This window comes from Balaenoptera ricei, chromosome 8 (genome assembly GCF_028023285.1).
Source record: "Balaenoptera ricei isolate mBalRic1 chromosome 8, mBalRic1.hap2, whole genome shotgun sequence".
In the NCBI taxonomy this organism is placed as follows: domain Eukaryota; kingdom Metazoa; phylum Chordata; class Mammalia; order Artiodactyla; family Balaenopteridae; genus Balaenoptera; species Balaenoptera ricei.
This window is the reverse complement of record NC_082646.1, coordinates 19,790,637-19,801,027: the sequence shown is the minus strand read 5'-3', so window position 1 is coordinate 19,801,027 and position 10,391 is coordinate 19,790,637. Positions and strand designations below refer to the sequence as shown.

Sequence of the window (10,391 nt, the reverse complement as noted above, 5' to 3'; positions counted from 1 at the left end):
AGCTAAAGTTCCTTACAATGTATATATTAGGTCAGGATCCATTCAGGTCTAGGGACAGAATACAGCTCAAACTAGTTTATGAACCAAAGGCCTTGCAGTATATTTATTCAATGCTTACATATATAGAGTAAAAAATAAGTAAAAATTCCTTATTTGGATTAGAAAAAACAAAATCTACAACTGCATAGAGTGAATTCAATGGTAAACCTTTAGTTTTGTTTTTTTTTAAATTAATTAATTATTTTTGGCTGTGTTGGGTCTTCATAGCTGTGTGAGGGGGCTACTCTTCGTTGCAGTGCATAGGCTTCTCGTTGCGGCGACCTCTCTTGTTGCAGGGCATGGGCTCTAGGTGCATGGGCTTCAGCAGTTGTGGCACCTGGGCTTAGTTGCTCCACGGCATGTGGCATCTTCCTGGACCAGGGCTCAAACCCGTGTCGCCTGCATTGGCAGGCAGATTCTTAACCACTGTGCACCAGGGAAGCCCAAACCTTTAGTTTATATACTCTTGCGTCTTTTTGTCCTTTGAAAATATTCAAGAGATCCTGTACCAGAAACCTTAATTTCAAAATCATCCCAGGTTGTTATACCCCAAATTCCTTTCTCATCTGTTTTCTCCATTATGGTCATTCTTGCCCATTATAGCCATTTCATCCAGTTCTCATTTCCACCATTTTATATCCTTCCCACCAGAGGTAACAGAGCAATGCACTACCACACACTTTCAAAAACTGTCTTGGTTTTTCACTGTCCATTCATTAATTCAAAAAGCCTTTATTGAACCTACTATAGGGCAGGTGTGTTTGGCTCTGGGGATACACAGGAGGGATAAAACATATCCCTTATGCTCTCAAGAAACTTGTCTTACAACAGGGGCAACAGGCTTGTAAACAAATGTCTGAAACATTACATACTAAGCACTGCAACAGAAGTAAGAAACATGCCAGATCAATGCTATGAAGAGAATTCTGACAACATGGAAGATTGGCCTAGAAAAATGTGAGGTAGGAAGCACAATGACCAGTTAGGAGACCACTGCAGAAATCTGAGTAGGTCATGATGAGAATCTAACTCTGCCTGAAAGCAGAAGCTGTGAAGACAGAGAAGAAACAATGGAGATAAGAGAGTCATTATGAAGAAGAATCAATAGAACCATCAAAGCGAAGGGTGGGGAAAGGGAGAAGCTGAGCAGTCGTCAAGTTTCTCATTTTGAGGACTAAAAGGTGTTGGTGTTGCTCACAAGGATACCAAGCAAGGAAGCAGGAGAAACTTTTCCGAGACAAATATGGACTCAGGCTGAGAGGGAAGCAATTATGGATATTCCCTTCCTTGGATTCATGAATCATTTGTACCAGTAAGCAAAAATTATTTTTGTTTGTGCATGGAGTGGAAAGTAGGAAAGGGAGAGAATAAGGAGAAGGTGACAAATCTATGATCAAATCAGTGGTGTCATGGCCAAGGCACAGATTTCTTTCCCTGTGAAGAATTTGCCAGTTACTTATAACCAAAAGAGGCTCTGTCTTATTCTACTCATTATCAGGAGCTGGCTCTGGGCAGGGATCTGTGGTACCTGCTGAAAAAGGCACTTGTAGAAGACCTACAGCATACTAGGTGCTCACTAACAGATCTGGTTTTAGATCACAGAGTCTTCAGATTCAGGATTTCTATTTATAAATGGCTACCAAGTCTGCAAGTGTAAGTTAAATGGTATCTTTAGGAAGGCTAATTTAAGAATATGAAAGATTCACTGTTTCAGGAATTGGCCCAGCATTTTAATCTTAAGAAACTTCCCTTGAGAATGGTCTCGTATTTCTGGATACAGTGAAAACATTAATATTTTATTTTATAGGAAACATGTTTGTTATTGATCATGGCAATTAAAAAATATTCATTTTTTCTCAGGGTTGGTCCATCATACTCATCATACTCTTTCTCTGAGCAATTTTGTTTAATATTACAGAGAAACTTCTGTATGGTAAGCAAGACAGGAATTTCCAACAATGAAACAAGGTCTCTAGAACTTGCCAGTAAAACAAAGGAAGCATTTCCAGTGATAAGATATAGGAACCCACGGATAAAATCTAACAGAGCACAGGCTGAAAAATGGGAGCAGGAAATTTTATAATCCACCATCACTCTGAGTTTGCTCTGGGATGGTGCAAGCATGGCCTGTGAAAGGGGCTTAGAGGTGTGATAACTCCTGTCTGAAAGAATGGGTCCTTTGGGCATGGGACTCATGTTACCTAAGTGCCCCAAAGCCAACTGTTTTTTCAACTTCTTGCCCACATAATCATGACTAGAGGTTTCAAGGAGAAGACAAGAGCAAGTACTATTTAGCTTTGACTTTTGAGCAGATGTAACACCAGCTCTTCATCCTCGGCTAAAGACAGGCCTGTATCCAAAGGCTCTGAGGTTTCCCACTTGGTCTTCTTTCTGTCATGACTTGGGGGTCCCACGTCTTCCACTTCACTGTTGTTCCTTTTCCTCATTGCCTGCTTCTTCTTGGTATCACTGGTGGGAACAAATCCAATGATTTACTTTATAAATAAATAAATCCATTATTATGAAGTCAAACACTTAAAATAGAACAAAATTACCAATAACAGATACCTGGTAAAGTGATATTATTCAAGAGGGAAAGAAGCTATAACAACATCAGGCTATCTGTGTCATAGTAATTACCCTCCCATTAACAGATGTGGGGAGGGGGCCTATCATATACCAGGCACTGTGCAGGGTACACTGTATACACTATGTCATCCAATCCTCACAGTAATTCTAGGAAGCTCTGGACATATCATTCACAATATGAGGATACCAACTGGCCCACATTCTGGCTCCAGACTGGCTCCAATCTGCGCTTGTCCTGTCACATCAAACCCTCTCTATATAGTTAGGTTATCGTTTAGGTAGCAGTAATATCTGTTGTGATATATAGATCATGAATAAAATAGAACCTGAAATGTTAAGTTACAAATTACTTAAGACATCAAGTAAATCTGCCCCATTTAAATCTGTATCTAAGACTCACAAATGGTCTGAAGAAAACATAAACATTACTGCAGTATTCAGCACACACTTGAGGCATAGACCATAAAAATAAAACTAATTTCTGAAGGTAGAGAAAATCACTTGATACATTAAAATCAGAAGAAAAAGCAAAACATCCTCAAGGCATTTTAACATACCATCATCATGTTCAAAGATGACCGAATTACTGGATGCAAGTTTAAAACAAAATAAAAAATCCATCTAGTAGCAATGGCAGTAGCAACTATTTATTTAAGGGCTTACCAAGGGTCTGGCACTGTGGTATATGCTTTACATAGATTACAACATTTCCCTTCATGACAATCCTTGGTGTGGTGAGCACTGGCCTCATTCTACAATGAGGTTAAAAGAGGTTAAATGATTGAACCCAGATTATGCACATGGAATTCAAACCCAGAGCTAAATTACTCTAAATTCAGCCCCAAAGCCAGACAATTGAAAGCAAAATGTATTCCAAGCATAGGATGTATTCCAAAAGAGAATAAACTGCTCAAGTTCCAACGGACTCTATTATGCCTTAAGAAGATAGTGGGGATATTAAAGTGAATGTGCCTAATCAGCATATCCAGTTCTGACCAGCCTGAAGCAAAACTGTAAACTATTTCCCCATTCACCTCCCAGAAATGCCCAGTACTCTGACTCAGCAGCAGGTTCTCTCTCACCACTGGAGGAAAGACAAACTATGAGGTTATTTACAGCTACAAATAATCATATTTTAAAAGGGTGGGTATGTACCTACAGACATGAACACAAAAGAGTTCCCTATAATGGGAATTCAGTCAGTAAAGAAAGTTACTCTTAGTGGAAAGAGGACTTTAAAAAAAAGTACTGGGCTTCCCTGGTGGTGCAGTGGTTGAGAATCTGCCTGCCAATGCAGGGGACATGGGTTCGAGCCCTGGTCTGGGAGGATCCCACATGCCGCAGAGCAACTAGACCCGTGAGCCACAACTACTGAGCCTGCGCGTCTGGAGCCTGTGCTCCACAACAAGAGAGGCTGTGACAGTGAGAGGCCTGTGCACCGCGATGAAGAGTGGCCCCCACTCGTCGCAACTAGAGAAAGCCCTCCCACAGAAACGAAGACAAAACACAGCCAAAAATAATAAATAAATAAATAAATAAATAAAATTAAAAAAAAAAAAAAAAAGTACTGAGTCCTAACCTGCTTGATTATGGCCAGCATGGTGCCAATTCCACTGGGCTAGAGTACCGTGATTTATTTGGAACAAGTTAGCACTGATTTTTGCCCTGCCTGTATTTCAAGTGCATCTAAGAGCAGCTCATCAGAAGCAGCCTAATTAGTGGGCTTTACTAACGTCTCCTTTCTTCATGTGCTCCTGCACACTATATTCTGTGCAGGAAACAGCTGGTTCAGATACTAAAAAAAAAGATGGAAAATTTATGTAGATGGAAAATATTTTCAGAATTAGCAGCACTGCTGCTTTGTGGACCAGTTCAAATTTTAAAAAGATATTTTATAATACTTTCCGTAGCAAAAAAGTGGTAATTGGTAGAACAAATTAATTATTAAATAATGATTTAGATATTCTACAGGTAACTTACTAAAAAAGGGGAAAATGTTATGAATCTAGAAAACATTTCATTTCCCCCAAAGGGAATAATGTAATAAATCTGGTAAACATTTAGCCAGAATATGGTCATAATTTGGTATCTTCAGAAAAGGACTCTTGGGGGGACCTTCAAGATGGCGGAGGAGTAAGACGTGGAGATCACCTTCCTCTCCACAAATACATCAGAAATACATCTACATGTGGAACAACTCCTACATAACGCCTACTTAACACTGGCAGAAGACCTCTATCTCCCAGAAGGCAAGAAACTCCCCACGTACCTGGGTACGGCAAAAGGAAAAAGAAAAAACAGAGACAAAAGAATAGGGACAGGACCTGCACCTCTGGGATGGAGCTGTGAAGGAGGAAAAGTTTCCACACCCTAAGAAGTCTCTTCTGGAGCCTCTGGTGGAGGGAAGCTTTGGAGCCACAGAGGAGAGCTCAGCAACAGGGGTGCAGAGGGAAAAGCGGAGAGATTCCCGCACACAGGATCAGTGCCAACCAGCACTTACCAACCTGAGAGGCTTGTCTGCTCACCCACCGGGGCGGGGGGGTGGGGCCGGGAGCTGAGGCTTGGGTTTCCGAGGTCAGGCCCCAGGGAGAGGACTGGGGTTGGCTGCGTGAACACAGCCTGAAGGGGGCTAGTGTGCCACACTTGGTAAGCCCTTAATAAATACTTGCTACCGCCATTGCTACTAGATGGATTTTTTATTTTGTTTTAAACTTGCATCCAATAATTCGGTCATCTTTGAACATGATGATGGTATGTTAAAATGCCTTGAGGATGTTTTGCTTTTTCTTCTGATTTTACTGTATCAAGTGATTTTCTCTACCTTCAGAAATTAGTTTTATTTTTATGGTCTAGCCAGGAGGGAGTCCGGGAAAAAGTCTGGAACTGCCTAAGAGGAAAGAGACCATTGTTTTGGGGTACGCGAGGAGAGGGGATTCAGAGCACCGCCTAAATGAGCTCCAGAGATGGGCGCAAGCCACGGCTATCAGCGCGGACCCCAGAGACAGCCATGAAGCACTAAGGCTGCTGCCACTGCCACCAACAATCCTGTGCGGAAGCACAGGTCACTCTCCACACCCCTCCACCGGGAGCCTGTGCAGCCCGCCACCGCCAGGGTCCCGTGATCTAGGGACAACTTCCCCGGGAGAACACGTGGCACGCCTCAGGCTGTTGCAACATCATGCTGGCCTCTGCCGCCGCAGGCTCACCCCGCATTCCAATTATGACTACCAGACCGTCCCTCCCCCTTGCCTGAGTGAGCCACAGCCCCTAATCAGCTGCTGCTTTAACCACCTCCTGGCTGGGCAGGGAACAGATACCTGAGGGTGACCTACATGCAGAGGTGGGGCCAAAACAAAGCTGAACTCCAGGACTGTGCGAACAAAGAAGAGAAAGGGACATTTCTCCGTGCAGCCTCAGGAGCAGTGGATTAAATCCCCACAATCAACTTGATGTACCCTGCATCAGTTGAATACCTGAACAGAGAACGAATCGTCCCAAAATTGAGGCGGTAGACTTCAGGAGCAACTGTAGACATGGGGTTTGCTGTCTGCGACTGATTTGTTTCTGATATTTAGGTTTATCTTAGTTTAGTTTTTAGCGCTTGTTATCACTGGTGGATTTGTTTATTGGTTTGGTTGCTCTCTTCTTTATTTTTTGAAATATTATTCTCTTTATGTTAATAATTTTTAAGTTTTTTCTTATTATTTTTTTATCTTTTATTTTTTTTCTTTCTTTTCTTCTCCCTTTTCTTCTGAGCTGTGTGGCCAACAGGGTCTTGGTGCTCTGGCCTGGTGTCAGGCCTGAGCCTCTGAGATGGGATAGCCAAGTTCAGGACACTGGACCACCAGAGACCTCCCGGCCCACGTAATACCAACTGGCAAGAGCTCTCCCAGAGATCTCCATCTCAGTGCTAAGACAAGTCTCACCCAACGGCCAGCAGTTGGACGCCCCATGCCAGACAACTAGTAAGATAGGAACACAACCCCATCGATTAGCAGAGAGGCTGCCTATAATCATACTAAATTGACAGACAACCCCAAAACACACCACCGGATGCGGCCCTGCCCACCAGAGAGACAAGATCGAGACTCACCCACCAGAACACAGGCACCAGTCCCCTACACCAGGAAGCCTACACAATACACTGAACCAACCTCATCCATTGGGGGCAGACACCAAAAACAACATGAACTATGAAACTGCAGCCTGTGAAAAGGAGACCACAAACAGAGTAAGTTAAACAAAATAAGCAGACAGAGAAATATGCAGCAGATGAAGGAGTAAAGTAAAAACCCACCAGACCAAACAAATGAAGAGGAAATAGGCAGCCTACCTGAAAAAGAATTCAGAGTAATGATAGTAAAGATGATCCAAAATCTTGCAAATAGAATGGAGAAAATACAAGAAGCATTCAACAAGGACCTAGAAGAACTAAAGAGCAAACAAACAATGATGAACAACACAACAAATGAAATTAAAAATTCTCTAGAAGGAATTAATAGCAGAATAACTGAGGCAGAAGAACGGATAAGTGACCCAGAAGATAAAACAGTGGAAATAACTACCAAAGAGCAGAATAAAGAAAAAAGAATGAAAAGAATTGAGGACAGTCTCAGAGACCTCTGGGAGAAAATTAAACACACCAACATTCGAATTATAGGGGTCTCAGAAGAAGAAGAGAAAAAGAAAAGGTGTGAGAAAATATCTGAAGAGATTATAGTTGAAAACTTCCCTAACATGGGAAAGGAAACAGTCAAGTCCAGGAAGCGCAGAGAGCCCCATATAGGATAAATCCAAGGAAAAACATGCCAAGACACATATTAATCAAACTATCAAAAATTAAATACATAGAAAAAATATTAAAAGCAGCAAGGGAAAAGCAACAAATAACATATAAGGGAATCCCCATAAGGTTAGCAGCTGATCTTTCAGCAGAAACTCTGCAAGCCAGAAGGGAGTGGCAGGACATATTTAAAGTGATGAAAGAGAAAAACCTCCAACCAAGATTACTCTACCTGGCAAGAATCTCATTCAGATTTGAAGGAGAACTTAAAACCTTTACAGACAAGAAAAAGTTAAGAGAATTCACCACCACCAAACCAGCTTTACAACAAATGCTAAAGGAACTTCTCTAGGCAGGAAACACAAAAGAAGGAAAAGACCTACAAAAACAAACCCAAATCAATTAAGAAAATGGTAATAGGAACATACATATCGATAATGACCTCAAATGTAAATGGATTAAAAGCTCCAACCAAAAGACACAGACTGGCTGAATGGATACAAAAACAACACCCGTATATATGCTGTCTACAAGAGACTCACTTCAGACCTAGGGACACATTCAGACTGAAAGTGAGAGGATGGAAAAAGATATTCCATGCATGCAAATCAAAAGAAAGCTGGAGTAGCCATTCTCATATCAGACAAAATAGACTTTAAAATAAAGACTATTACAAGAGACAAAGAAGGACACTACACAATGATCAAGGGATCAATCCAAGAAGAAGACATAACAATTGTAAATATTTATGCACCCAACACAGGAGCACCTCAATCCATAAGGCAAATGCTAACAGCTGTAAAGGGGGAAATCAAAAGTAACACAATAATAGTAGGGGACTTTAACACGCCACTTTCACCAATGGACAGATCATCCAAAATGAAAATAAATAAGGAAACACAAGCTTTAAATGATACATTAGACAAGATGGACTTAATTGATATTAATAGGACATTCCATCCAAAAACAACAGAATACACTTTCTCAAGTGCTCATGGAACATTCTCCAGGATAGATCATATCTTGTGTAACAAATCAAGCCTTGGTAAATTTAAGAAAATTGAAATCTTACCAAGTTTCCTTTCCGACTACAACACTATGAGACTGGATATCAATTACAAGAAAAAAACTGTACAAAATGCAAATACATGAAGGCTAAACAATACGCTACTAAATAACCAAGAGATCACTGAAGAAATCAAAGAGGAAATAAAAAATACCTAGAAACAAATGACAATGAAAATACGATGACCCAAAACCTATGGGATGCAGTAAAAGCAGTTCTCAGAGGGAAGTTTACAGCAATACAATCCTACCTCAAGAAACAAGAAACATCTCAACTAAACAACCTAACCTTACACCTAAAGCAATCAGAGAAAGAAGAACAAAAAAACTCAAAGTTAGCAGAAGGAAAGAAATCATAAAGATCAGATCAGAAATAAATGAAAAAGAAATGAAGAAAACAATAGTAAAGATCAATAAAACTAAAAGCTGGTTCTTTGAGAAGATAAACAAAATTGATAAACAATTAGCCAGACTCATCAAGAACAAAAGGGAGAAGACTCAAATCAACAGATTTAGAAATGAAAAAGGAGAAGTAACAACTGACACTGCAGAAATACAAAGGATCATGAGAGATTCATACAAGTCAACTATATGCCAATAAAATGGACAACCTGGAAGAAATGGACAAATTCTTAGAAAAGTACAACCTTCCAAGACTGAAACAGTTAGAAATAGAAAATATGAACAGACCAATCACAAGCACTGAAATTAAAACTGTGATTAAAATTCTTCAAACAAACAAAAGCCCAGGACCAGAGGGCTTCACAGGGGAATTCTATCAAACATTTAGAGAAGAAGAGTTAACACCTATCCTTCTCAAACTCTTCCAAAAAATAGCAGAGGGAGGAACACTCCCAAACTCATTCTATGAGGCCACCATCACCCTGATACCAAAACCAGACAAATATGTCACAAGAAAAGAAAACTACAGGCCAATATCACTGATGTACATAGATGCAAAAATCTACAACAAAATACTAGCAAACAGAATCCAATAACGCATTAAAGGATCATACACCATGATCAAGTGGGATTTATCCCAGCAATGTGAGGATTTTTCAATACATGCAAATCAATCAATGTGATACACCATATTAAAAAATTGAAGGATAAAAACCATACGATGATCTCAATAGATGCAGAAAAAGCTTTTGACAAAATTCAACACCCATTTATGATAAAAACTCTCCAGAAAGTGGATATAGAGGGAACCTACCTCAACATAATAAAGGCCATATATGACAAATCCACAGCCAACATCGTTCTCAATGGTGAAAAACTGAAAACATTTCCTCTAAGATCAGGAACAAGACAAGGTTGTCCACTCTCGCCACTATTATACAACATACTTTTAGAAGTTTTAGCCACAGCAAGCAGAGAAGAAAAAGAAATAAAAGGAATCCAAATCGGAAAAGAAGAAGTAAAACTGTCACTGTTTGCAGATGACATGACACTACATATAGAGAATCCTAAAGATGCTACCAGAAAACTACTAGAGCTAATCAATGATTTTGGTAAAGTAGCAGGATACAAAATTAATGCACAGTAATCTCTTGCATTCCTATACACTAATGACGAAAAATCTGAAAGGGAAAATAAGGAAACTATCCCATTTACCACTGTAACAAAAAGAATAAAATACATAGGGATAAACCTACCTAAGGAGACAAAAGACATGTATGCAGAAAACCTATAAGACACTGATGAAAGAAATTAAAGACGATACAAACAGATGGAGAGATATACCATGTTCTTGGATTGGAAGAATCAACATTGTGAAAATAACTACACTGCCCAAAGCCATCTACAGACTCAATGCAATCCCTATTAAACTACCAATGGCATTTTTCACAGAACTAGAACAAAACATTTCACAATTTGTGTGGAAACACAAAAGATCCTGAATAGCCAAAGC

The 10,391-nt window shown here is 40.1% G+C and overlaps 1 protein-coding gene across 1 annotated transcript in view; it reads right to left on the bottom strand.

The window, feature by feature from the left end:
* Positions 1 to 755: 755 nt before the first annotated feature.
* DDX10 (DEAD-box helicase 10) overlaps positions 756 to 10,391 on the bottom strand; it is a 249,545-nt gene continuing 239,909 nt past the window's right edge. Inside the window, exon 18 of the mRNA XM_059930405.1 lies at positions 756 to 2,508. Coding sequence (XP_059786388.1) covers positions 2,331 to 2,508 — 178 coding nt within the window. The 3' untranslated portion in view covers positions 756 to 2,330. The remainder of the gene's footprint in view (positions 2,509 to 10,391) is intronic.